Source organism: Lutra lutra, chromosome 15, assembly GCF_902655055.1.
Source record: "Lutra lutra chromosome 15, mLutLut1.2, whole genome shotgun sequence".
Lineage (NCBI taxonomy): Eukaryota > Metazoa > Chordata > Mammalia > Carnivora > Mustelidae > Lutra > Lutra lutra.
The window spans coordinates 41,566,967-41,593,695 of record NC_062292.1 but is presented as its reverse complement, the minus strand read 5'-3'; the positions used below and the strand labels follow the sequence as shown (position 1 = coordinate 41,593,695).

General features: G+C 57.6%; 2 protein-coding genes across 9 annotated transcripts in view; one reads left to right on the top strand and one right to left on the bottom strand.

Annotated features, from left to right (window-relative positions):
- Positions 1-18,540, bottom strand: part of LOC125085792 (receptor-type tyrosine-protein phosphatase V-like) — a 25,986-nt gene extending 7,446 nt beyond the window's left edge. Inside the window, 16 exon segments of the mRNA XM_047704539.1 lie at positions 661-728; positions 1,239-1,449; positions 1,728-1,868; positions 2,209-2,490; positions 2,637-2,822; positions 2,825-2,902; positions 3,098-3,361; positions 4,507-4,779; positions 6,552-6,752; positions 6,836-7,090; positions 7,515-7,778; positions 7,964-8,233; positions 8,441-8,713; positions 8,887-8,935; positions 9,281-9,345; positions 18,485-18,540. Of these exon segments, the coding sequence (XP_047560495.1) occupies positions 661-728; positions 1,239-1,449; positions 1,728-1,868; positions 2,209-2,490; positions 2,637-2,822; positions 2,825-2,902; positions 3,098-3,361; positions 4,507-4,779; positions 6,552-6,752; positions 6,836-7,090; positions 7,515-7,778; positions 7,964-8,233; positions 8,441-8,713; positions 8,887-8,935; positions 9,281-9,345; positions 18,485-18,533 (2,929 nt within the window). The 5' untranslated portion in view covers positions 18,534-18,540.
- On the top strand, positions 15,020-26,729 carry PTPN7 (protein tyrosine phosphatase non-receptor type 7). Of its 8 annotated transcripts, none has more exons than XM_047704549.1 (10): positions 15,020-15,522; positions 16,626-16,793; positions 17,265-17,448; positions 17,756-17,837; positions 19,237-19,313; positions 20,494-20,631; positions 21,014-21,124; positions 21,845-22,002; positions 24,108-24,221; positions 25,020-26,729. In XM_047704549.1, the coding sequence occupies exons 2-10, from the start codon at positions 16,672-16,674 to the stop codon at positions 25,111-25,113; spliced, it is 1,080 nt and encodes a 359-aa protein (XP_047560505.1). In that variant the 5' UTR covers positions 15,020-15,522; positions 16,626-16,671; the 3' UTR covers positions 25,114-26,729. The 8 variants fall into 8 exon arrangements, with proteins under 8 accessions (XP_047560505.1, XP_047560497.1, XP_047560501.1 ...); XM_047704541.1 differs by having other exon boundaries at positions 15,024-15,522; positions 17,753-17,837; XM_047704545.1 differs by lacking the exon at positions 15,020-15,522 and adding an exon at positions 16,040-16,123 and having other exon boundaries at positions 17,753-17,837.

Sequence of the window (26,729 nt, the reverse complement as noted above, 5' to 3'; positions counted from 1 at the left end):
TCTCTGCCTGCCTCTCCATCTACTTGTGATCTCTCTCTCCTCAAATAAATAAATAAATAAATAAAATCTTTAGAAAAAAAATACACATAGGATTTCAAAGACTTAGTAATAGAAAAAAGAGTGTAAAATATCTCATTAATAATTTTTAAACTGATCCCATGTGGCTATAATAATTTTTTAATATCTTGGTTTAAATAAAATGTTACTAAAATTAGTTTCACCTGTTTGTTCTTACCTGTCTCATGTAGCTATGGAGGAATATTGAGTGACATATATGGCTCACACTTGGGGCCTGCTTTCTGTCTCTATCGGACCGTTCTAGACTGTTGGACTGTTCTAGAACCTCGATGATCTGGGAGAAGCAGCACAGAGAAGGGCAGTGCTGGAAGGTAGTTGGATCGTGGGGAGTGACACACTGTTTCACTAATGTCCCTGCCTCCTCTACTCGCCCCCTCAGCCCACCCAGGCCAAGTCTGGTGCCAGGAGCACCTGTATGCCTGGCTCTGGGTCTCCCAGCTCTGCTGGGTAGGACATTGCTCTCTCTCTGGAGTCTACGCTCAATCCCTCCTCCAGCCTCAGAAGAGACGGGGGAGAGGGGTCCCCAGCACTCTTTCCCTCCCCTGGGGCCCAGCTGGAACCGTAGCCAGGTGCCCACCCTACCTGAAAAGGCTGAGAAGGAGATAATGGTCTCAGGAGGGCTGTGTCTGGTAAAAGCCACAACACTGAACCTGGGGTAGAGAAATAGGACCTTCTGTTGGGGAGGGGCAAAGAGGGCAGAGCCCTTTCCAGAAAATAGAGTTATGAGCAGTAGACACTCAGAAAGTGAGAGGCCCCCTCACCTGCTAACAGGCTATGTGTCACGTGGCAAGTTTAGAACAAGCCACCCCTAATTGCGCTTCCATCTCCCCTACCCTATTCTCACAGCAAGAAGCCTTAGAAATAAGTGTTTGCACACCCTTGGCAAGCTGAAACAGAATTCATCCCCCTCCCGTTTCTGTTTCGTTTTTTTTTTTTTTTTTTTTTCTGAAAAAAAGAACCACGTAACAGATGGGTGTTCCCTTTTTTGCCTCGCCTGCCAGGAGGCCCAGTCAAAATAACTCCCTGGGCCCTTACGGACCAGCAAATGCTTTCTCTTTGTAAGTCAGTCCAGATCTTTTATGGAGAAAATGTGCAAATAACCCGTAAGTGAAACTCACTTATGAAACGGGCTCCCCCCTCCCTTCAGTCTCAGCCCTCACCGGTACTGGGAGCCCGCCTTGAGTTGCCCATTACATATCTCCTGGGTCTGGCCACAGTCCTCTGTACCCATAGGCACCATCCAGGATCTCGGCACAGCCCAGGGCCCGGGGTAGAAGGGGTTGGGAATCAGGATGGCCAGGTAGGAGTCACGTCCTCCATAGTAGTGGTCGTACCACGTGTGGTTGATGGCTTCCTGCGGGGGCCGAACCACTGCAGAGGAACAGGAAAGGGGCAGAGCAGAGTCAGCCGTGGGGCTGAAGCCACTCTCCCCACCACAAAGCAGCTACCCCATTTCTCTCACATATTCCCACCACGCACAGCACAACAGCAGCCCTATCCATAAGAATGTTCTGGGTCTCCCTTCCTGCTCCAGTGCTCACGCCAGCCTCGGATGTTGCATTTTCCAGCCCAGGGTCTGGAGCCCCCTCGCCCGTCCCATGCTAGGCAGGGGCCAGGCACTCCCCATCCCCTCCAGGGCCAGGACTCACGTGACATGTTGGTAGTAGCAATGATGCCGTACCACTGAATCTGCCCATCGTCCTTGCCAAACATACCCCGTGTGATCATCACTCCTGTCCCTGCCTCTGGCTCCAGCTGGGGGGCTGCAGCTAAGTCTGGGGGGTGCCAGCCTGGGGATGGCGAGGGGAAGAGTGAGGTCCTAACTAGGTGCCAGAGCCAAGGGCATGGGCCATGCAGTCATGTCCCTGGCACCTCTTTTAATGCCTGGCAACTAGTATCAGATGCGCACAACTAAATAAAGACTAGGACACCCCCCACCCCCGGGCGAGGGGGCCGGACAGGAGCTCAAGAGCTTATGGTATGTGGATCAGGGCCAAAGAAAGCCCTGGGGGCTGGGGAACAGGGAGAGCCCCCGGCAGGGAGAGCCAGGGCAGGGAGAACCTCTGTGGGCAATGCTGGAGGGGAGCTAAGGGAGCAGAGGGGGCTCCCCAGGTCATGGGAAGCACTTACCCTCTGCAGAGGTGGCGCACACCAGGGTGACCACACGACTCCACAGGCCGTTCCTGCCCAGCACGGTGAGGCTGAGGCGGTAGGAAGTGGCAGGCATGAGGCTGGGCACGAGGAGCGCATCCCCCGAGGTGTTGGCCTGAAAGACGAGGTATGCGTCCCCTCCCGTGGCCAGCTGCTCCGCCACCACCAGACAGACGTCCACGTCCCCCGAGGGCACCATCCAGTTCAGGGCCAGGTGAGTAGCCTCGGGCTGACACCGAACGTCCTCCACAGGGCCAGGCTCTGCAGGAAGCAAAGGGCTGGTGTTGTGTGGGCGTCGGGACACCCCAAGAGGCTGGCGTCTGGCTCAGCAGCTCTCAAAGCCAGCAGATACAAAGGGACTGGGACCGGGCGTTTATGTCCTTCTCCCCCGACAGACACCGACATACCAACAGGCAGCACCACGGGGTGAGTGGACGCCCGGAGCGGCCCCGCCTGGCACAGGATGGACAGGGAGAGATTACGTCCGGGTGTGAGGTCCCTTAGAATGAGGCGGGCCTGGCCGAGCCCCAGGCGCTGCTCCCAGGAGAGGCGGCCAGCCTCTGAGAGTCGGGCATGGCACAGCCCGTGCCCCCGGGACCGCTGGCCCAGGCCAGGCTGATTACGGCGCTGCTCGCCTGCATGGACACCAGCAGCTCACTGGGCGTGAGCGGGGCTGTGGAGGGAAGGAGAGCGGGTGAGGCCGGCTGCTGAGGGCCCAGCGCATGAGGCCACAGGCCCGCTGACCCCAGGTGGGGCCCTCGGGTGTGGAGTTTCAGAAATGGAACTAATGTGGGGGCTCAGGGACTATCGAGAAAAGAATCCAGGGGTCTCAGAGGCAGCCCTGCCCACCTCTCCAGCCCCCACTCACAGGTCCAGCCGGAGGCGTTGACAGCTGCCGTGCGGAGGGGCCCAGCCTTCGAGACAATCTCCACCTCGTACTGGGTGCCTGGGGTCAGAGCTGAGAAGCTCGTGCTGTCCACCTCAGCTCCCACGGTGCTGGCCCCTGCCTGGGCCCCTGCCTGGTACAGAGTCACCTGGTAGCCATCTCGTGACCCAGGAGCATGGACCCAGGATGCCCGGAGCTGGGTGGGACCTTCAGGGGTCACATTTACCAGAGGAGGGGCGAGGGGGGCTGTGGGGAGAGCAAAATATGGGAAGGTTGATGAGAAGAGGGGTGTTATGGGCCAAACCACATCCCCCCCAAAATTCATGTTGAGGTCCTAATCCCCAAGACCTCAGAATATAACCGTTTTTTTTGGGGGGGGGGGGATAAGGTCTTCAGAGAGATCATTAAGTAAAATGAGATCACAACAGGACCCATGTCCTCATAAGAAGAGGAAATTCAGACACACCCACACGCAGAGGGGAGACCAGGTGAAGACACAGGGACAAGATGGTCATTTGCAAACCAAGGAGAGAGGTCGGGGACCCATCCTTCCCTCAGGGCCCTCAGAAGAAACCAATCTTGCCAACACTTTGATCTCAGAATTCCTGCCTCCAGAACTGGGAGACAATACATTTCTGCTCCTGGAGCCCCAGTCCCACCCCCACCGCCCAACCTGGGGTGCTCTGTGATGGCAGCTCTGGCAAATGAATGCAGGAGAAAGCAAACCAAACCTCTGGCTCCCCGCTCCCCTGAGTGTCCCCCCCATCCTCCCCAGTCAGGAAACAGCAGCTCAGTGTGCTCAAGTGAGCCCTAGCATCTCCCCAACAGAAGCGGCCGCACATCACAGCTCACAGTTCGTCCCTGACAGCCGCATTCAAGCTCACCCAGAGTGCACGAATGAATCAGGCCCTCTCCCTACCAAAGCACCACTCCCGGATTCAGGGCTGGACTGGACAGCCCCAGGATTAAATCAGGTGCTTTTTCCAAGCTCTAGACCCTGTACCCAAGCAGCTTTTAAAGACCCCCACGTGACTGTGCAGGTTCTCGAGGACAGGCAATGCCTGGGGGCCCAAGCAGCACCCCTTCACCCTCAGCTGGAGCCCAGGCCCCGGAGTCACATAAGCCTGGCCCAGTCACCTAGTCAGCACCTCCTTTGCAACTGGGGGAAACTGAGGCTCAGAGAGGAACAAGGTTTGCTCTGGGGATGGAGCCCCAGCTAGCACCCAGGTCTCCTGCCTCCTAGGCCAGAGCTCTTTCCAGCTTCTTCTCAGGCCTATCTAAGGTCACATGGTCCCTGGGAGGGACAAAGACATCGAGGAGAACACATAGTTTCTGGGGAATCCAGCCGGCAAGGGTGGCCAGGGAGAAAGGGGTGTGCGGGTGGCACTCACGCGTCCAGCCTATGGCATTGGCTTTGCTGCTCTCATCTGGCCCCCGCAGGGTGGCCAGCTGAACCAGGAACTCGGTGCCTGGGGGCAGCCGGGCCCAGGAGAAGTTCTGAGCTTCCGGAGGCAGAGTCTCCCTGCTTTCCAGAGTCAGGGGCTGCAAGCGGTAAAGCCACAGCTGGAAGCCATCCCTGTCCCCGGGTGGGGGGCTCCAGGAGGCCGTCAGGGCAGGAGGCTGGGAGGCGAGGCCCAGGCTCAGGTTGGCAGGAGGAGCAGGGACTGCAAGGTGAAGGAAGAAACAGCATTGGAATGACCCAAATGCCTTACCATTGTCTCTTTCCCCTCCCCCTTCCCACTACCTGCACCCTTTTCCTGGGTCTCCACAAGAGCCCCAAACATGGCCAGCCTACAAATCCAGCTTCTGTGGGGCTCCAAGCACGCTCAATTTTCTTTCCAAGAAAAGGGCACCTGGGTGGCTCAGCTGGTTAAGCCTCTGACTCCTGATTTCAGCTCAGGTCATGATCTCAGGGTCGTGAGATCCAGCCCTGCATCTGGCTCTACGCTGAGCCAGTCTGCTTGAGATTCTCTCTCCCCCTCCCCCAGGCCCCTCCCCACTTCTCTCAAATAGCTAAATAAATCTGAAAGAAAGAAAGAGGGAAAGAAAGGAAGGATGGAAGAAAGGAAGGAAGGAAGGAAGGAAGGAAGGAAGGAAGGAAGGAAGGAAGGAAGGAAGGAAGGAAACCACTTGAAAAACATGGATCTCTGCCCTGTCTGCTCCCCTACCTCCTCCCCACACTGTCAGTTCCTTGAGGGTGTGATGTCTGGCTCACAGGGTCCCCACAAGACCCAGCACCCACCTCTTTAACCCCCTAGGGCCCTGGTCAGCTCACCTGCTGACATTCAGTTCCCAGAAGCTCATTCTCTCTCTCTCTCTCCCTCTTTCTCCTTTTCTCTCTCACCCTCCTCCCTCCCCACACCACCTCTCCTGAGGGCCCTGGTGCGTGCTTAGCCTCTCCAGAAAGCCCTTGTCTGTCTGACTCAGACCGTAGCCTTCTCAGCTCACTCTCCTCCTCCTCCTCCAAGAAGCCTTCCCTGACTCCCTAAGAGGTTTCCCTTTTGTGAGTCCTAAAAGATTAGACTGAACCACCTAAAATCCCTGATAGTCATCAATTTTCACCTGTAAGAAGACAGTCTGCATATGGTTTGAAATACATCGTGCATATCCCTATCCCATGTTTACGTTTGCGATCTGATACATAAAATAGCATAGAATATGTGTGTGCATGTGTGTATACACGTATATATACTCTTCTGTTTACTTGTCAGTCTTCCTTTTTAGATTGTCTTATTCATGAGTTTTAACCTCAGCACCTAGCCCCATACCTAAAACATGGGAAACACTAAATATTTGTTGGCTAGATGGATGGATGGATGGCCGACCCGAGGGTAGGAAGTAGAAAATACTTGCAAACAGATTCACCAAAAGTCCCTCTTGGATGGGCACGTGACCCTCCAAATCCAGAATGTGCACACAGAAGAGCAGGCAGTAAAGGAAGCCAGGACCCCAGCCCCACGGTCCTGGGCCAGCCTCCCGAAAGCTGCAGCCCAGGAAATCATGGGGGCAGGCATGCGTCCTCACAATGCTGGAGCTGGGGTTCCCTGCCCAGGTCCACACTGACACAATGTAGCGGGAGCCGGGCATTAGAGACCTGGGAGTCAGGCTGCAACTCTCTGGTCCCAAGGCAACAAGACTGCCCCATGACCTCTGGCTGCCCTCCTGATGCCAGGTGGCCCTGGAGCCTTCCTGCTGCCCCTGCTATACTGGGGCCCAACCCACAGCCAGGTCAGAGGGGCTGTTCCTGCCAGTGACCTCCAGGGACTGGGGCACCAGGGGCTCTGAAGGGAGGTGCAGTTTGGTCAGGGGGCCATATAGTGTCTGTGGCCCTGAGAAGCCCCTTCCCAGCTTTCCTGAGCTTCCCCCCCTACCCAGAGGTCCCTCCCCAAGGAAAGGCCTCACCCCGGGGTAAGGGGACACAGTAGCTGGCACTCACTGGTATGGTCTGTGAGGCTCTGGGTCGTGCTCCGGGTGGTGGCAGGTGGCACAGAGGTGTTTCCAAGGAGGCCTGGGGCTCCCTCATCATAGAGCTGTGCCTCCCTCCTGGGCTCCCCAGTGGCCGCCCGCCCATCCAGCTGTAACTTGGTCCCGTTGCTCTGTCTGGGCTGGGCAGCAGAATCTGCAGAGGATGCTGTTTCTGGGGAATGAGGACCCAGCTGCTTCTCCTCACAGGTGCCCCAGGGCAGGACCCCAGCCTGTTCCCCACCAGCCCAGACTCACCACGCAGCCAGGCACTAGCCCAGGCGCAGGCACTGTAGGGCCCAGCCAGAGCCCTCAGCTCCAGAATGTAGTGTCCAGCGGGCAGGGGCCCCGGGAATGTGGCGTTGAGGGCTCCAGGGCCCCGAGTGCTGTTCTTTTCCACTTGCCCGCTCAGCCTGAGCAGGTAGCCATCGCGGGCACCCGGCCCTGCCTTCCAGCTTGCCCAGAGTGCAGAGGGCAGGGGAATGAGCACCAGGTCCAGAGGGGCAGAGGGATCTAGGGGGGCAAAGAGCAAAGATGTGCAGAAAAACCCAAATGGTGGACGAGAGCCATCTTCCCCTCCTCGTGCCAGCTTCCACCTGTTTGCACCAGAAAGTGTCTTGTCCAGAGGCAGGCAGACGCCATTTGCCATTCTGGGTGAATTCTGGGATCTGGCCACGGACAACGGTCACAGAAATAACGACACATCCGGTGACCAGGGGTATCTATGTCAGCGGGGCTCTTAGTAACCCCATGCACTGCCTCACGTGGACGCCCCACCGGCCAGCAGGAGGGGTGTTCCCTGCGAGCCTCACCCCTTCCCCGTGGAATCCAAAGCCACCCGCCTCCACCTGTTGTATCCCTCTTTCTTCACCCCCTCTGCCAGAGAAGAGCTGAGGAGCCTCTGCTGTGTCCCCCAGATGCCCCCCAAAGCACTCACAGGTCCACTCGGTGGCATTGGGCCCCGCCACCTGCTGGGGCCCGGCCACAGCACTGAGCGTCAGCTCATAGCGGGTGCCTGGAGAGAGGTGCAGGAAGGTGTGATTGGAGACCCCGCGTCTGACCACCGTGGTCAGGTTGGTGCCACCCAGGAGGTCCGTGAGCATGAGGCGGAGCCAGGCAGCCCCCTCGGAGCTGTTCCAGGAGGCTTGTAGGGCACTGGTGCCCAGGGACCGCAGCACCAGCTTGGGAGGAGACACGGGGGCTGGAAGAAGGATGGCGAGAACAAAGCCAGGCTTGAGAAAGAGGCCCGGAGTCGGACTCTGACGCCAGCCCAGGCCGTCCCAGTGTCAACCAGCTGTGTGGCGACAGGGTTGCCCGTGAGGCTCTGATGGCCTCTATCGCTCCCAGATCGGCTACCATCCGTGCCCTGCCAGGTGCCTGCCTTACCTGTCCACTGGTGGACGCTGGTCTTTGCCTGGAGGTTGCCAGCCCAGGTAGTAACCTCCAGAACATACTCACTACCTGCTAGGAGGTGGCTGAAATTATAGGACAGGGTGCCCAGTGGCATGGAGATATTGTGCACCAGCGTCTGGGATTCTGGGTGGTAGAGGAGAAGTTGGTAGCCATCCTGCTCCCCGGGGGCAGCCCCCCAAGAGGCCTCAAGGCTGGATGGGCTCCCAGGGCTGTAGAACCGCAAATTACAGACAGTCGATGGGGCTGCGTCAGAGGTGGAGAGAAGCACCAAGGTCAGGGCCAAAGGGGTATCAACCCTGTTCTTCTAGTGCTTCTACATGGGTCACTGGACCAGGCATGGTCCTCAGAGAAGTTGCCCTCCTTAGCCAACCCTCCAGGACAGCTATCTCCTGCTCGGACCCTGGGTGATGCCGGCCCACCCCTGGCCCCCCTAGCCTGTGGATCACACACCAGTGTGGGCGGTGATGGTGATGGTGGTGTTCTGTCCACAGGCTTGCAGGGCAGTCACCTCTAGCAGGTAGCGACTTCCTGGCACCAGGTCCTGGAACTCAAAGCTGGATGTGTTGGTGTGGGCCTGGAGCGGTTGCCCTTCTGGAGAGCCCAGGGGACTCAGGTGGGTGAGGCGGAGGGCATGGCTCAGCTTGTCTGGCCCTGGGGCTGCCCAGCTCAGAAAGAGGCTAGTAGGCCTGCCCTGGCTGCTCACGTTGACTTTCAGAGGTGGTCCTGGGGAAAGAGGGTGCACTCAGAGTCTCCCAAAGCCCTTTCTCCTCTAAAAAAGGACGGAAGGAAAAAGAAAAGGAGGGTGTGCAGAGTAGAGGCCAAGTCTGGCATGGAGAAACTGAGCCTGCCCCCACTCCCTACCTCCCAGACCTCCCTCCCCTGTTGAAGACACCTACCTCCACTCTCTCCGTCCGGGCTCCTGGCCAGGGAATGACACTCATCTCCCTGTGGGAAGGAAGGGAGGAGGGGAGAGGAGACCCCAGAACTCTAAGCCTCTGTGAAAGCCACTGGGGGACAGGGCCAGGATCAGAGAGAAGGCTGTCCTCTTGTCCAGCCCTACCCCAGACAGGGCCAAAAGGACATCACCCCCTTCTGAGATGGCTTGGGAGGCAGCCCCGGGCAGGCAGAAGCAATTCGTTCTTGCCGTGCTCAGAGCCAGCAGCTAGGAAGGAGCAGCCTCTGCTCTGCCTAATGTAGACCAGCTGTGGGGCCCTGCAGAGAGGTGGGAGCCTGGACAGACCCCGGAGGACAGGGCCCTATCCGCCCACCTGCCCCCAGCACCCACCATACCTTGGCCAAGAAACCCTGGAGCCAGAGGAAGGCAGCAAACAGCATTGAGAGCCTCATCCCGACGTCTGTAAAGGAAAGACAAGATGCAGCAGGGGAGGAGCCAGTCCCCCCAGCCCTCCCCTTGCCCCGCTGGCTGGCGGGCAGGCGGGCGGGCAGGCTGGCGGGTGGATGGGCAGGCGGGCAAGGTTGGGAAGGCCGAGTTCCAGGCAGATGGCAGGCAGCAGGAAGCCAAAGAGCGAGGGGCTGCCTCTCAGCCCAGACCCTAACCGCTCACTGCACCCAGTGCAGCAGCAGAAACTTGGCAAGTTTCCGTGAGGGGAGAAAGACCCCAGGGCCCAGGAGGTAGAAGGGGACGGCACCTGTCAGGCTTCAGACAAGCCCACCTCTCCCGCTGCCTCCCCTGCCTCCACCCCTCCTCCAGAGCTTGACTTTCCAGGGAGGCCTCTGGAAAGACCAAGACAAGAGATGGCCTTGCCAGTAGACACACAGAGCAGAAGCAGCTGGCTCCCCGCTCCCTGACCCCAGGGGACGAGTGTGATTCTGTTGACTCTATCAATACGTGGGAGATAGGCTGTTTGGGATCTGTTGTGGGGGGAGGGGTGGATCCTGGTGACACCACATGGATGTGTGTCGCTGTGGAGTGGAGGGACCCGCTGGGAGTCTGTGTCCCCTTCTGGGCATCCATGTGGCACCATGCCTTTGTGGACAGAGGCACAGGAGCACATTCTAAAGGCTGTGAGTCACAGGAATTATAGATCTAGAAGAGCCCACCTGGCCCTTGGGACCAATCTGTTCCCATATCCTCACCGCCCAGATGAGGAAGCTGATTTCCAGAGAGGGTAGTGCCCAGCCCCAGAAGGCAAATCCTGGTCCTCGTCCCCAAATTGGGGTCCCCTCAGCTTGAACCCCTCTGAGGAGCTACTTAAATCTCTAGGACATCTGCTTTCCTTCCCCCACCCACCTAGATCAGTGATGCCCACCCATCCCCCTGCCACCTCCCACCTCTCCCCCACCCAGGCCCCACCAGGCTGCAGGCAGGTGAAGGCCCAGGGGAGCTTCCCTGAGGCTTGGCCTAAAAGCAAGAGGGCTTCACCTGGGCCTAAATCCAGCTCCTCACCTGGAACTGCTCACCCATGTGTCCCCACCCCAAGACAGCTGATGGTCCCCACCGTCAGCTGTCTTGGGGTGGGAAGGGAGAACAAAAGGGGAAGAAATGGCTCTGGGCCCCGGGAAAGAGGCCCAGGACTCAGACGCTAACTCAGGAAACGGGGAGGGGGAATAGGCAGAAAACAGGCAGGTATAGAAACCTAACACCGAGACCCCTTGGTGGGAGCCAGGCTCTCAGGGGCCAGCCCCAGCAGGAAGGACAGGCCTGCATGGAGACCTGCTCAGTCTCCCTCTGGCTCAGTTCAGAACCAGGGGCTGCCTGCCCTTCCCCCACTCCACCCAGCCCCAAACCTCAGAGCCACCCACCCGGCCTCTGGACAGGGGCCTGGAAACTGAGCACTGCAAAATCATCAGATTTTCCAGGCAGCGTGTGTGTGTGTGTGTGTGTGTGTGTGTGTGTGTGTGTGTGTGTCTATATCCATGCACGCATGTGTTCTTTCAAAGGGGAGCAGTGGGGAGGCACAAAGAGCAACTGGGGAAGCTGATACCAAAGACAAGATCCCGGTCTGGCCAAGAGGTCCATCCCACCTCCCCTGGGTCACCTCACTCTACTCTTTCTAGCAGAGTGTCCATCAGCAGCAGCACAGGGGAGAAGAGGAGGGAGGGTGGAAATATCCTAATTCAGAATCTAAGTAGAAGAGCTGTGGCAGGACGCGGTTGTGGGGGGGTGGTCAGGTCTTAGACCCTGCCTGAGAGTCTCCCCACAAAAGAGGGGCTTGTTGAAAACACCCAGGACTCCATAGCCGGTCTTGTGGACATTCCCAGAGAAGGCACCCAGCCACAGAAGGCACACCTGTCAGGCCCCTGGATGGAAGAGGGGCTCCAGAGAGGGGGTAGAAAGGATCTGACAGATAAGATGCCACCTCCCCAGCCCAAGCCTCTCCATTCAGCAAAAAAAAGTATCACAAGGGCTGAGTCTTCTGCCCGGCAACCCCTCCCACAGACAAACCCACATCCTCTCCCTAGAGAACCCCTGGGGTCCTCCTAAGGTCTCAAAGCACCTTACTGATTCCTTCTGGAGAAAACCACCTGGGAGGCAGAAGAGGGCAAGAGACAGGTCCAGGCATCTTGATTCCCAACTGTGAGCCAGCCCCAGCTCTCCCTGCAGCTGTCCCACACGGCTCCCTTCCGGCCCTCCCCCTCCTCTCCCATGGCCTAAAGCCCGGCCTTGGGCATCCCCCTCGCTAGGGGAAGATAATCACCGGGCAGGGGAGGAGTAGATGGATCCGGACAGCCAAGTCTCCCACTCTTCCTCCCACGTCCTGGGGAAGGTCACCGGGGAGGGAGGAGGCCTCTGGCCAGGCTGTGGGAAGGCAGCAAGGGGCAGGAGGCTGCAGATCAGTGAGGCGGGTGCATGGAGAGCAGGCAGCCTGGGCACGAGTGTGGAGGGACACACTCTGTGCGTGTGTGTGTGTGCATGCATGAGCCGCGAGGGTGCACACACCTATCTGGATGAACTTCCTCATGTGGGCGTCTGTGTGTACATGGGGGTGTCCAAGGACATCGTGGAGGGGGAGAGGGACAGGAGGGTCCCTGGGAGGAAGGACCCTGTTGTACAACAGATGTCCATTTCACCAGCTCTGGACTTGGGAGAGAGGGAGGGACTCTCTTCCGTCCTAGAGTCCTCCAACAAGGGACCTGAGTTACAGCAAGTGGGCCAAGAATGGGACATTTTCCTGGATCTCCAGGCAGGTTGGCCTTGGCTCCCCAGGTGCTGAGCTGGCCTGACTCACTGGTCCTTCGGCGGGGGTTGGGGTATGGGAAAGTCCCCTTCACCAAGGGTCCCCAAAAGGTGTCAAGGAAAGTGGGTCGGGCGGGGGATGAGCTTCCGGGATGGCTGGAACAAAGGTAGGGCCCTGGGTCTCCCTCTTCCTTCAGACTTCACACCAGCGGGCCCAGATCACAGCCACACGGCCTAACAGCGACAGTCTGCCCCACTCACCCAGGGTCTCTCCTCCAGGGCCTCCCCGCTTCTGTAGGATGAGGTCTCCCGGCTCCTAGCTCTCTGCATTTCCGTCTCCCCCACACAGCCAGGGCAAGCAGGAGCCTGCAGCACTGGGGCGGAGGCAGGCCTCGGCTGGCCCAGGATTTGGGGGCGATGTGGGGGAGGAGCTATGATCCTAGGGCTTCTGGAGAGAGGCATGAAAAGGGCTAGGGAGGGGAACAAGACAGGTGGAGTAGGTGGGGGCCCGGAGTCCTGGCGCCCCAGCAGCAGGTCCAGTACCCAAGATCCTTCCCCTCTGGAATTTTACAGGGTGGCAGGCTTTGACTCCGGAGCTGGTGGCCGCCTGGCCTGTTCCCCAGGTGCTGCCAGAGAGCAAGGAACCTCTGGGAAGGACACAGCTGCCCCTCCAAAGGACTTCTGACACTGGGGACAGCAAGTTGTGGCTGGCAGCCCTGGGACTGGGGAATGGAGAGGGGGATGCTGAGCCGGGGGGCGGGAGGCATGGGCCCAGACTGCTCTGTCCCTGCAGACTGGCTGGAGGAAGGGAGCAGTCTGGAGGAAGGGGGTCTGGGAGAGAGGAGACATGGATCTTCCCACCAGATATTCCTCTCCTGGACCCCTCCCCAGGCCTGCTGCCCCCCCCCCCCCCACAGCTCCTGAGCCCTTCAGAGGCCCAGCGCCATTTGATGGATCAGAGAGAAGCCAGGATCCTCCGCATGGGAAGGGAGAAGCCTGATAGCCTGATGTGGAGACTGAGCCTCCGAGAGGTTCAGTAACTCACCCAGGGTCACACAGCTAATGTGGCACAGTTTCGAGTCATTGCATGTGACACAATCTGGCTTTCAACGATCTCTGTATTTTCTTTGGGGTCAAGGGATGGCTGGGACCTAAACCCCAGCTCTGGAAGGCAAATCAGCTCCTGGAGAGATGAGGTTTGAGAGCTGTCTGGGGCTGTTCCACCCCAGGAACGAGGAAGGTTCTGGGGGCGGAGGAGTCTCTCTGAGGGAACACCAGGCCTTCCCCCATTCCAGCAGCCTGGCTGGTCTGGGGAGGAGCTGCTGCAGGGCACCTTGTCCTCTCTGAGGCTCGTGGGTGGTGCGCTCACGCCTCCTGAGCTCTAGCCACACACTGCCATGAGCAGGAGCAGAAGCAGAAGGGAGAGCGAGGACAGGTGGCAAGGAGTGACTATCCCCCCAACCCCAAACACACCCAAAGGGAACTGAGAGATCCTCAGGGTCTTGCCCAATGCCATTGCCCCCACCCCCAACTCCCTCTCCCACCTCCTGGCCCCCAGCTTCCTTGCTCTTCCCCGGAGAGCTCAGCTTCCAGCTCCTCAAACCGCTGCTGGGCCCAGCTTTGGGAGGGTAGAGGGTGTGCTCACGGCTCACCACGGGGCTGACCCTGGAAACTTGGTAGAAACCTGGAGGTACTGGTGGACCAGTGGGGGGAAGGCTTTGCCTGCTTCCTCCTCCCCACCCCTGTGGTATCCTAGCTTCCTGTTCTTGATAACAATCAACAGCCTGGCCCCAGGGGGGTGGACCTCTTTGTGATCCCCTCCTGCCCCCTTTTTTGATCCCCAAGGTTTGGGGAGCAGTTGAGGAGAGAAGTCAGCTTCGGGTCACTTCCCACAGATTTACCAGGGATTCCCAGGCTCTCCTGCCCCCGCCCCTACCCTGTCCTTGATACCAGGACTGACTGCCACTCTGGCCCCTCCTTTCAGGGAAACCACCCACTCCCCAGAGTGAAGAAGGGTCCAAGACCAGCTGGCCCTGGAGGGGCTCAGAAAGGAGCCAGTGCCTGGTCCCCCACCCCCACCCCTTCCAGGAGCAACAGGCACTAGGAGGCCTCCCGAGCTCCAAAGGGTCATTCTGGTCTTTGTCCCCCCCAACCCCTATGGGCCAGCAGCAGAGGCCAGCCCCCTCCCCACCATCCTTCCTGTGTGTGCACCCCCTGTGTCTACTGTAAATCATTTCTTTTTTGCTGTCACCATTTGACAGCTGAATCAGAGAAGTGGGAGGAAGAGAGAGGATGGGGATTGCGCGTGTTGGGGCCAGGAAGGGAAGGGTGTTTGGAATGTTACAAGGTAGAAGAAGCCGTGCAGCGAGCGTGAACTGGCTGGGCTGCTGGCCAGCAAGGGGCCTGCCAAGGCGAGGCAGGGGTGGGGGGCAGTGGAGTCTTGGACGCGGGGGCCACTTCCTAAGCCCCAGTCATCCAGGCGCCCCAGAAGCGAAGAAGACACGGGAGTCCCCCTGGTGTGAAGGCCAGAGACTGTCAACTCTCTGTAAGTCTTCTAATAGATGTCAGGATTCTGGGAGGAAGCCTGGAGGGGCTGGGGGCAGAGAGAAAGCCCCCCAGACTCTCCTACAAACTGTCTCTCCTCTCTACTTCCTGGCCAGCTGGTCTATCTCCAGCCACCGGTAGCTGACAGCTGGGGTGTGGCTCGAATCCTGGGGATGACCCTTCTGGTCCAGCCTGGGCCTTTCTTCCCCAGAGTGGAGCAAGGAGTCCTGCCTCCTTCCTCACCTCCCAGCCCACCTCAAGTCCATACCCAGCTCTGCTTTGAGAAGGTACAACGTGTACCCGACCATGAACTCACAGGACTTGAAGGGGCAAGGGCTTCCGGGACGGGGGCTTTGAGGCAGAAGCAGATAGAAGTCAGTCTCTGGACAGGGCCAGCTTGAGCAGGAAAAACTTGGGGTTTCTGTGTGGGCCAGCGTGGCGCTGGGGATCAGCTGAGTTCCGCCTAGGAAGCGGGCAGGGACTGGATGTGACAAAGGCCCAGAGGACAAGCAGTCCAGGGAGCAAGGGGGTTTGGCAGCTAGGGGACCAGGGTGGTTAGGAATGGGCCGGCCCCTCCCTCTCCATCCCCACGGAGCAGGGCCTTAGGCCCGTGACAGAAGTGCCAGGCCACAGCCAGCCCACCCCCAGAGGGGCACAGGCAAGAGGCACCCGACCCCTGGTGGTGGCAGCGGGCGCAGGAGGGCAGCACACAGCTGGGGTGTGCGTGGGTGGCAACAAGGAGGGGCAGAGGGAGGAAGCCGGCTTCCTGAAGCCTCCTCAGCCCTCAAAGACCGACCAACAGACAGACAGACAGCTGGCAAGAGGCAGCCTGGGAGACACAGCTGCTTCAGTAAGTACCTGAATGGGGGGAGGAGGGGCCCTGTGGTCCGGGGTGGGGGGGTGAGTCCCAGGGGGGCGGGCGGGTGGGCATCTCCAAGGCCCGTGTGAGTAAGGTTGCATTGGGAACTACAGTGCCCGGCTGGGGAATGGGCGCTGACCTAGCTGATATCCCCGAGGAGCACGGGGCAGGGGAGCCACGGGGCGGAGATGCATGGAGAGCAGAGGTCAACAACCCCCTGCGTGCTTTGGGAGAGCTTCTCTCTACCACACACATCTGAGCCGGGCCCACCCTGTCCCCTCACCTCTGTGCCTGTGGGCTTAGCGACTCTCACACCGCCACCACCCCTCGGAAGCTATGACCTGGCTCTGGAAGCTGGGGACCGTCCCCCAAGAGGAGAGGGGCCCCACCACCTCCATGTCCCCCTCTTGTGCCCCAGCTGTCGCCTCACCATGCACTGCCGCTCAAGGGCTTGGTGAGGCCATTTCCTGTGACGGTTACAGAGGCGGGAGATGGGGGGATGGGCAGAGGAAGAAGGAAACACCCCCCCACCATAGTCAACCTCCCTGGACAGAGACCCCAGAAGCCAGAATGAACTTGGGAACTGCCAGCAGTTAGGACAGGGTCTACAAGGGTCCCCAACTGGCTCCAGGGGTGCGGGAGGCCTCAACCCTCTCATTTCAGAGAAGGCCTGGACTAGAGGTGGTTTCTGTGAGCTTTCTCTCTCCCTTCTACACAGAACACATCGTTTCTGTTTCCTCCCTCGCCTTCTCTGATGCTGGGGCCCCAGCTTTGAGCCCTCTGTACTCTGGCCTCAGGCAGCCTCTTATCCCCTCTCACCCTCCTTCTGGAGTCTTTCCTGCCCTTCCCCTCCCGTCACAATCTCTGTGCCTTGTCTGGTCCCTACCCCAATCCCAGACTGCCCACCACCCTGGGTCCCCCTGTAGAGATCCCGGCCTTCCTGCAGTGATAATGACAGAACTGCTCAGGGAACAGAGGACACCCCAGTGAAAACAGGGGTGCCAGAAAGCAGGCAGCTGGCCTGGGCATGGGAGTCTTCCTCCTGGCCAGGTGGACAGGCCAGAGGTCAACAGCTGAGGGGCCCTGTGTTTCAGGTGAAACTCATGGCTGAGTGAGGCCCAGCACACCCTTCCCCCCAGCATGGTCCAGGACCGTGGGGGGTGCTCCCGAGCACAGCTGCTGGCCTGGTCTTCGGAGGCAGCCATGACCCAGCCTCCACCCACCAAGGCACCGGTCAAGAAGCATGTGAGGCTTCAGGAGAGGTGAGATCTTGCCTGGGAGAAGGGTCTCTTCCCAGCCCTGGGACCCCGCCCGGTTCCCTCCATCGGCCCCTCCAGCTCTGACAGCCGGGTCCAGAGGGCCCTCAGCTGTTGACTCCAATCAGGAAAGGAAACCCGATGTGTTCATTTGCGTGTCGTTTGCATGTCATTTTCATGTCTGGGATATAACATTTCATGTCAACCCTGCGCCTGCTCCCCAAACCCTAAGTTGGGCCGAGGAGCCCCTGGAGCAGGGTATAGAGCAGATCTGGATATAGGTCTGAGCTTTAGGAGCCTGCAAGGAACTGGCAGGGGTGGGCAGCTGGAGGTTCAAGGCTGCCTTGATCTGAGAGACAAATAAAAGGGATACGGGGGGGCCCTGAACCCTGGAATCTCCTGGGGATCTGGGTAAGAATGGCTAAAGCAGCCCTTGTTCCTGGGCGCTCACAAGGCGCTGGTCGCCTACGTCTGCAGGCGGGGCTCCAATGTTGCTCTGATGCTCGATGTGCGGTCCCTGGGGACTGTGGAACCCATCTGCTCGGTGAACACACCCCGGGAGGTCACCCTACACTTTCTGCGCACAGCTGGACACCCCCTCACCCGCTGGGCCCTGCAGCACCAGCCACCCAGCCCCAAGCAGCTGGAAGAGGAATTCTTGGTAAGAACTTAGGGTCCCCTCCCAGTCACTCTGCCCTTCTGAATCAGAGACAGCCAGCCGGCACCGTACTATCTCAGGCACTGCAGGTATGTCTCCTCTTTGGGCCCTCCAGAACAACGAGAACCCCAGTGCTGAGGGAGAAAACCACCCCCTGCTCCCTCTTTCTGCCCTCCACCCCACACAGACCTAAAGCCAGGAGGGGCCAGCCAGGACCAGCTCCACTAGATCAGGGTGCGGAACGTGGGGGAGGGGAAGGAGGCTGGGAAGAGGTATGGGCTATTCACTCTTTTCCTCCCTCTGCCAGAAGATCCCCTCAAACTTTGTCAACCCTGAAGAACTGGATATTCCTGGCCATGCCTCCAAGGACCGATATAAGACCATCTTGCCAAGTAAGAACTGTGACAGCCATTAAGGGAGGTAGTGCTGTCCCTGAAGCTGCAAGGTTCAGAAGGAAAGACACACAGCCTCAGCTGGGGAAGAGCTCCCTCACAGGGGCACCTGCTTTCCGCAGGGAAATCCCAGTACCTGCCCTGGCTGGGGGAAGAAGGAGTGAGAACCCTAACCACAGTTAGAACACGGCCACTCATAGTAGATGCTTACTGAGGGCCTGGCAGTGCTGGAAGCCCCTTCTCAAGATGACCCCATGAAGTTGATGCCCCCCCTTTTACAAACGAGGCAACAGAGTCTCAGAAAGGTTGCATAACTTGCCCAAGATCAGGGCTTCTTTCTGCTTTTCCTCCACTGTGGGAAACACCCAGCAGAGGTAGTGGGAAAGGCACAATCAGGAGGGCTCCCAGAGAGAGGGCTTTGAGCAGCTCAGATGCAGGGAAGCGAGCGAGCGGGGACAGATTTGGAGATGGGAGTCCAGGTGCTGTAAGGGGTTGTCCCCGCAAGCTCGAAGGACCCAGGGATCAGCACCTCCCACTTTTCAGAGGCAAGCATGAGACCCTCGAAGACTCTCTCCCTCCCCCACTCAGAGCAGCCTTGTCTGGCCAACCCACCTCCAGCAACTCCCAGTCTCGAGCCCTTAGCTCACCACCAGCTCCTGTGGTTCCAACCCTCTGCCCGCAGGGGTGGGCCGGCATCCATCTGAGTGAGGGGGAGGGAGCAGCCCTTGTTCTTGGCCCAAGTCTAAGCAGCCTGCAGCCTTGAGAGAGGGGAGAGGTCCCTCTGCCTGAAATCCCGCTCTGTCCAGAACCAGGCCCGCACCAGCACCGAGAGAGCTAGTCTCCTTTCCTCACAAGCTAGGTTCTCTGTTCCTGCTTGGATTGGATTTGGAGAAAGCCTTCCCTCTTCAAGGGAGAGGCTGACACACCCAGTAGCGGAATGAAGCGGAAGTTCTGTCCCGCTTCCCCACTTTGGGATTTTAGGCAAGTCACTCATCCAAATCCCATATTCACCATCAGAAAAAGCTCTTTCTCCAGGGCATCTCTTTTTCTGTTCCTGTTGGTACTGTCCTGCTCCACACCCCTCCCAATCTCAGGGCTAGAATAACTCACTCACCACCCATTTGGCCCTGCTCCGTTCCCTTTCCTTAATAGTCTGTCCTACAGGGCACCACCCAGTTAACCTTCCCTAGTTACTCCTTTGATCATGTCACTCCACTGCTCTGAAACCTTCTGTGGCTCCCTATTGTCCGCATGTAAAATAATTTAGTGGGTCTCTGGCCACCTGCTATGCCAGAGATACTGTGATAAGCACAGGAACTCACCTCTTCCTGACCCTGCTGGCATGTGCATTCGTTGGTCCCCTTTTGACCCCTGACCTCTGCTGATTTTTACTTCCTAGATCCCCAGAGCCGGGTCTGTCTAGGCCGGGCACAGAGCCAAGAAGACGGAGACTACATCAACGCCAACTACATCCGAGTGAGTAGTATGAGTGGCCTGGCTGTGGCTGCCCTGCAGGGAGTAGGGGTGTTGGGGCTGGCGGGGGCAGGGGGGAGCAGAGAACATCTTCCAACTGTGGGTTCCTGCTTCAAATCACGGCCGCCAAGCAGGGGCAGACCCTGAAGAGGCCCCAAGCCACCAACCAAGAAGACAGAGGAGATGTTACACTGAGAAGAAACCACCCAGCCTCCACACACCCGATCACTTCATCCCTGCCCACCCTCTACGCAGGGAGGAAGTTGCATTGTTGAACCTACTCCCACCTATCCCCAGGGCTCGACCCTCTTAGCTCTGCTTGGGAGGTGCTTGCACAAACAGAAGCTCTGAGCTGTCTCTCTTTTCTCTCTCTCTCTAGCCTTAACTACTCTCCAAAGCAGCCCCTCCTTTGTGGGGATGATTTAACATCAAACTATAGGAGCCAGGGAGGCAAGGTGGCCTCTCTACTCCAGCACCCCCAACTCTAGAGCCCTAAGTAGCTGTAAAAGCATCGCCCCCTAGTGACTCAAAGTGGGTAAGACAGCGCTCCGAGGTGCCAAGAGATGGAAAGCTGTTAGCCAGGGTCCCCTGAAGAAAGGAGACCTCCCATTTGTCCTGGAAACTTGGTGAATGGTCGTCTGTTTGGATTTCGTCATCTTGAGAAGCTGAAAGGGAGAGGAAGGGCCCAGCAAGAGTGTGCTACATCTGGCTACTAAATATATAAAAGTAATACATAGAAGTGAAACATTCACTCTAGCAATGTTGAACATGGTTTTCTTATTTTGTGCTAGTAGAAAGCAGCAGGGGAGGAAGGGGGGGGGCACTCATTGACAAAGGATCTGGTATGTGCTAGCCTCGTCATATGCTTTGTGGGATGTAATCTGTACTCTATGCCTGCAAGTTAGATATTATACCCAATTGATAGATGAGAAAGCTGAGGCTTAAGGAGGCTAGGTAACCTGCTTATGGTGGCATAGCCAGGGAGCATAGAACAAGGATTTGAACCCACATGTTCTTCCCTCTGGAACCTGTGTCCTCTCCACCACGTGGCTTCCAGTGCACACAAGTGTGTGTTTGTGTGTGCACGTCCAATGGCTTAGGCCTGATCCCAGGACCTGCAGAGTCCCCAGCGAGCTAACGCTCACTGCTTCCCACTCTTCCTTTTGTTCCTCCACCTCCCCAGGGCTATGATGGACAGGAGAAGGTCTACATCGCGACCCAGGGCCCCATGCCCAACACCGTGTCAGACTTCTGGGAGATGGTGTGGCAGGAAGAAGTGTCACTCATCGTCATGCTCACTCAGCTCCGAGAGGGCAAGGAGGTAGGAGCCATGGTCCTTAGTGAACCCAGAAAGGGCTACATCTTACCCCACCACACATGCCCCTACTCAGGGCACCTCAGGACTAGGGGCTCCCTGGGAACTGACAATAGCTATTGTCGGGCCCAGCTTGCACGTCTTAGGAAAGTTTCTGAGCTATATGCCATGGGGGCTTTCCACAGCCATAATGGGGAATGGGATGAGCACTTCCTCTGCACAGTGCCAAGCTCAGGAGAGCCTGCCCCAGGTGCTGACCCAGGCAGTAGCAGCCCCTCCAACAGGGGTGGGAGATGGGGAGAGGCCCCACTCCCCTTTCTGCTGTCCTGGCCCCTGCATGGGCTGACAGACACTTCCCCCTTCTGACTCCCAGCTCCCTCCCTCCTAGAAATGTGTCCACTACTGGCCCACAGAAGAGGAAACCTATGGACCCTTCCGGCTCCGCATCCAAGACACGAAAGAGTGTCCGGAGTACACCGTGCGACAGCTTACCATCCAGGTACGGGAAGGTCAGGCCATCTCTGGCTTTTCTGAAACTCAGGCCCCGCCTTCCCTGGGATCCCAGGGTTGGCTCATGTAAACCTTCTTGAACACAAATCTAAAAGAAGAGCTTGAGGCACAGAAGAAAGAGAAACATGGGTACCACCCTGGTCTAATAGGGCAGAGCCAACAAATCCAGCAGGAGCTGCTGGGAAGGCCCATCCACCCGTACTGAATGGGTCGGGAAAGGAGAGGTGGGGTCCCGGAGTCATGCTAAAGGAGCCCCAGGAAGTCCAGAGAGATGGATGATGACACATGCGAAGTGCTTTAAATGCCTTCTATTATCGTAGAGCATTTTATACTTTTCAAAGCATTTCTCTATCAACCCCTTATCCTCCAAGCATCCAGAGAAGTAAGCCAACCAGCTATCACTGTCTTTTTCTAAGCGAAGAGAATGAGGTTAAGGGATTTTGCTCAAAGTCATGTGCTAGTTAGAGGCAGAGCCAGAGGCAGGACTTGAACTTGGGTCTTTCCCCCCATCCCTGAACAGCATTCCTTCCAGCCTTTCAGGAGAGGGAATTGTGAATTCCGATGGGCAGGAGAAGGGAGTGCTGACCTTGCCTGCTCAGGGTCCCTGACTGTGCCATGGAGTCATTCTAGCCCTTGACCTCTGGGCACCAGAAAAGGCTGGCAGCGGCCCCTCCCCGACCCTGGTTCTCATGCCCTGTCGCTCTGCCAGCACCAGGAGGAGTGTCGGGGAGTGAAGCATGTCCTCTTCTCTGCCTGGCCTGACCACCAGACCCCAGAGTCGGCTGGGCCCCTGCTGCGCCTGGTAGCCGAGGTGGAAGAGAGCCCAGAGACAGCTGCCAACACTGGGCCCATCGTGGTCCACTGCAGGTACGCGCCCTCTCCCCCCACGGCGAGCCTGGACACAGGCCCCCCCTTCCCTTGTTGTTGGGTCTCTCCTTAGAATGCATTCAGGAAGGACAGCATCAGTCAGGCCCAATTCTTCCCAGGATGGGACTCTCTTGATCATTCAGCAAAGTGCCCTGTGTTTATTCTCTCCTTCATGAAAAACCTGCCATGTGGGCAGGACATTCAGGCACAAGCCAGAGAGGGGACAGAGTATCAGAAAGCTTTGCAGTCTGTTCAGGGCAGGGTTGGGGCAGGGGGAGATCAACATGGTTGACATGCTGAGAAACTCACTTATTCTGCAAATGCATACTGAAAACCTGTTATCATGAGGCACAGTGATAGACGTGAAGGAGACAGCTCGGCCTCTGCCCTGACAGGCTTACATCTGGAGATGACGTGAAGCTGCCCTGCACAGTGTGGCGAGGGCTCTGAGGGCAGTGTCCAGGAGCACAAGACCAAGTCGCCCATCCCAGACTTGGGCCAGAGAAGGTTTTCCAGGAAAAAGGACACTTAAACTAACTGAAAACCTGAGCGGTGAATTAGCCAAGTGAAGAGTGGAAAGGGGAAGCGTTCCAGAGAGATGGAACAGAATGTACAAAGGCCCCTCGATGACATTTTTATTTCTTTATTTATTTTGGTTTTTTTTTTTAAGATTTTATTTATTTATTTGACAGACAGAGATCATAAGTAGGCAGAGAAGCAGGCAGAGGAGGGGTGGGGAAGCGGGCTCCTGGACCCTGAGACCATGACCTGAGCTGAAAGCAGAGGCTTTAACCCACGGAGCCACTCAGGCGCCCTGACATTTAAAAAATTTTTAAAGATCTTGTTTATTTATCTGACAGAGAGAGAGAGTGAGTACAGGCAGGGGGAGCAGTAGGCAGAGGGAGAGGGAGAAGCAGGCTCCTCACTGAGCAGGGAGCCCAGTGCAGGCTTGATCCCAGGACTCTGGGATCATGACCTGAGCTGAAGACAGACACTTAACTGACTGAGTCACCCAGTGCCCTAGACGACATTTCTAAATGGACACATTGCTGAGAGTGGAGTTAGAGGATGGGGGCCTGGAGGTCATGTGGGAGAAGGGAGGAGAGGGGTAAAAGATAAGTCTAAAAGGCCAGGGACCTCAGAGGACTGGCTAAGAAACTTGGATTTAGCCAAAGGCTACAGCTACTTTGGCTACAGAATAAGAATCTGATTGGGATGGAGTCACGGGTAACACAGGGGATAAGCTTATAATAATGAAACCATTCGGGAGTGCATGCCCTAAATAGAACATAGTCGCAGAAATACAGAGGTGGGATGCCTGGGTGGCTCAGTGGGTTCAGGTTATGATCCCGGGGTCCTGGGATCGAGCCCCACATTGGGCTCCCTGCTCAGTGGGAAGGCTGCTTCTCCCTCTGCATCTCTCTCTCTCTGTCCACCCCTTCTCTGACAAATAAATAATTAAATCTTAAAAAAAAAAAAAAAAGTACAGACCGAGGGGACTCATGAGCCCCCTCCCCACAGGTGACACCTGGACCTTAAGTGCTGGGAAGTCCTGAGTGGCTTCTATCAGGGGTCCAGACGAGAAGCCGTCCCAAAAAGGGGGGCCAGGCGGGTTTTGAAATAAAGAGCAAGACAGAGCAGAGTGGAGGGCCAGCTGTGGGAAGGACACAAGGCTGGGAAAGGGAGCTGAGTGTCAGCCGCTATGGGGATGAGGTCATGGTAGAAGGCGGACCCAGGAGCTCAGCAGGCCCAGCGTGAGCACTGACAGCTGGAAACTGCTGCTACTTTGCGGCTGCGCAGAAGACGGCTCCTTGGAATGTCCACAGGGACTGGAGGGGGACCCGGGATAGGTTTACAGTGGGGCTAGTAAAAAATGTAAACTCCTCTAACACCCGCTGTCATCTGCGAAGATCCTGCTGCCTTCATCCTTCCGCAGGTCCCCACCCCCTAAAACAGAGGCCCTAAGTGCCTGTGGCTTTTCTCTGCAGTTTAAGGCACAGCCCCCATGTTCCCTGGTCACCTGTCTCCCATGTTCCCTCACTCACCTGGCCCCCATGTTCCCTGGCCTCCTGTGACCTCCCTGTCGCCTCCCTGGTTGTGTCCAGTGCAGGGATTGGCCGGACTGGCTGCTTCATTGCCATCCGAATTGGCTGTCAGCAACTGAAGGCCCGCGGGGAAGTGGACATTCTGGGCATCGTGTGCCAGCTGCGGCTGGACAGGTGGGTCTGTGGATGAGGACGGGACCGACAATGTTAAGGTGTAGCCTTCCTGCTTCCTGGGCCCCAGAAGCACTCAGAGGCACGTCCCCCTCGAGCACCTCCCTCGAGAAAGGAAGGGGCCCTTGGCTTAAAGAGCTGTTTCTTTTGCCACTAACACCCAGGAATGCCACTCTGCGGATAGCTGAGCCTTGTCTCTGTTTTGGTGTTGTATTTCCAGATTCCCTACTCAGGGAAAGGTGGAGGAAGAGGGGACACGAACGCAGACACAGAGAAGGCACAGAAGCCCCCAGATCTGGGGACAGGGAACCGAGGTGCAGACTCTGCCTTGTACCTCACTGAGCTGTCATGATATTTCTCTGGGCCTCCATGTCTTTATCTAGAGAGAAATAATGGCTCCTTTCCTCAGAGAGCTGAGAGAATTACCATGTTTACCAAATAGGGAATTACCATTTTTACTTCACAGGTGGGGAGGAGGAAACTTGGAGGCTCAGGAATATTCCTGGCCCAGCCCGAGGAATCAGGGACCTGGTTCTGCCCCAGGAGGCTGACGAGTCAGAGAGTTCCAGTGTGGGGTGTCTCCTCCTTGACACAGCCGGCTGAGGGGCTTAGCTCCAGGTGTGGGGCCAAGGGACTGTCCTTGTGGGGAAGGTGTGAGGAGCGGCAAGCAGGAGTAGGAAGCCCAGAGGAGGACTATATGGAGTAGTTGACGGGTTCTTTGAGAGAACCTCCCTGGTGAATGATGAAGATGTTTGGCCTGACCCTCCTCCTCCACTCATGACCTGTATGCTTCCCTCACAGGGGTGGAATGATCCAGACCACGGAGCAGTACCAGTTCTTACATCACACGCTGGCCCTGTATGCAGCCCAGCTCCCTGATGAGCCCTGCCCCTGAGCCCTGGCGCCCTCTACCAGCCCCGGAGCCAAAGTCCCCCAGGCCTGGGTAGAGGGGTCGGGCAGATTAGGCCTCTGGATCTGAGGGACCCCTTGGATGGGCCTGGGGAAGGGGTGTCTCCTCGGGGGGCACACACAGTCACTGGGAGCTGCATCAGCAAGGACTGAGACTGGACTACAGGTCTTTAAGATGGGCCGCTCTTCTGCTTCCTCGACTAGCCCCAGACGGACACTTGGGGGGACCTCCCATGTCTCTCTGACTTGCGAGCCAGGAGCCGGCATTGACTGACCACAGAGCTGAGGAAGGAGCCCAGGAGTCCTGCTCTTGTCTAAAGTGCTCTGTGAGCTTCATCTCTCTGTCTAGGACACAGACATTGGGTGTTTTGCTCGCATAGTTAAAAGCAATCACAGAAGTTCCTAGAAGCCGCTCCACCTAGATCCCCTTCCTGGGGCTGGCAAGACAGTGATCCCCAGATCTTCCGCCTGGGGCCTGCCCAAGAATAGGCCAGATGCCAGAGCTGGGAAAAGTCTGATCCTGACCATGGCCAAGATCTCGACATCCCACCAGTGACTCTGCTTCTTCACCCCCCATCCATGAGGTGGGCCAGACACCCCGCCCAAGAGAACAAGACCCAGATGACCCCTGTGCCCACACTTGAGTTCTGGGTTCAGGCTACACAGGTGACCAGGCCAGGCAGTTGAAACCTCTGGAAGAGGGAAAGTGTGGGGACCCCTCAGAGGTCCAGAGGGCTACCCCTGCCAGCCACTCACTCCAGTTACTCCCTAGGGAGGCCCAGCATCCTCTGTCTTCCTTCCATGGCCTCGGAAGATCCCTGGGTAGCAGGAGGTACAAAAGAAGAAGGAGTGAGGGAGAAACATAGAGCTTGGCCTGACTTTAGAAAACCAGTCCCCCGCCATTCACCCCTTGCATTTGCAGAATGCACCTGGAGAGCCTGGCTGAGTCCACAAACGATCAGGGTGAACGCATTCCATGCAGACCTGCGGGCTCAGACGAACTCGGGGTCCCTCACGGTCTATTCCAGAGAACGAACTCCCTTCAGCATCTCCGTAGCAACACAAGTTCCAGGGCACCCCACATCTGTCTGAGGCCTCACTTCCACACCGCCGAGAAGAACTCCAAATCCTTTGTCCTTGGATCCAAGATGGGCTGCCTATGGGGATGAAGGAAGGCAGCATCTCTCCAGGAACTCAGCCCTTGGGTCTGCTTCGGCTGATGCCAGTTCTCTGAGGAACCCCCTGAGGGACTGGGTCCTGGAGAACAGCTGAGCCGCCTCATTCATGACATCTCTTCGGAAGAACCTGCAATGTTGAAACTGGGGTTAATTTTCTTAACGCTTCTGCTTGGTCTTACAATGGAATTCCTCCTTCCTTACAGCCCCGGGAGTGGGCTCTCCTGCACCCACAACTTGTCTAAACCCTGTGCGAGGCACGCACAGCCTGGGCCCGTGAAACTGGGCAAGGAGTTCACACCCATGTACGAGCATGGGCCCAGAGGCTCCCCTCCCTGGCACTGTCGCCCTGATCCCGTTCTAGAACTTAGAGAAGTACAAGCTCTGGAAAAGGAACCAAGTGGGAGAATAAAGGCTTTTGGGATGA

Excerpts from the sequence above, each read along its gene's own strand:
- PTPN7 (XM_047704541.1), top strand. The coding sequence starts at position 16,672 with ATGGTCCAGGACCGTGGGGGGTGCTCCCGAGCACAGCTGCTGGCCTGG. Across the intron at positions 19,314-20,493 it reads TCAACGCCAACTACATCCGA|GGCTATGATGGACAGGAGAA; the intron begins GTGAGTAGTATG and ends CCACCTCCCCAG. Across the intron at positions 24,222-25,019 it reads TGCCAGCTGCGGCTGGACAG|GGGTGGAATGATCCAGACCA; the intron begins GTGGGTCTGTGG and ends CTTCCCTCACAG.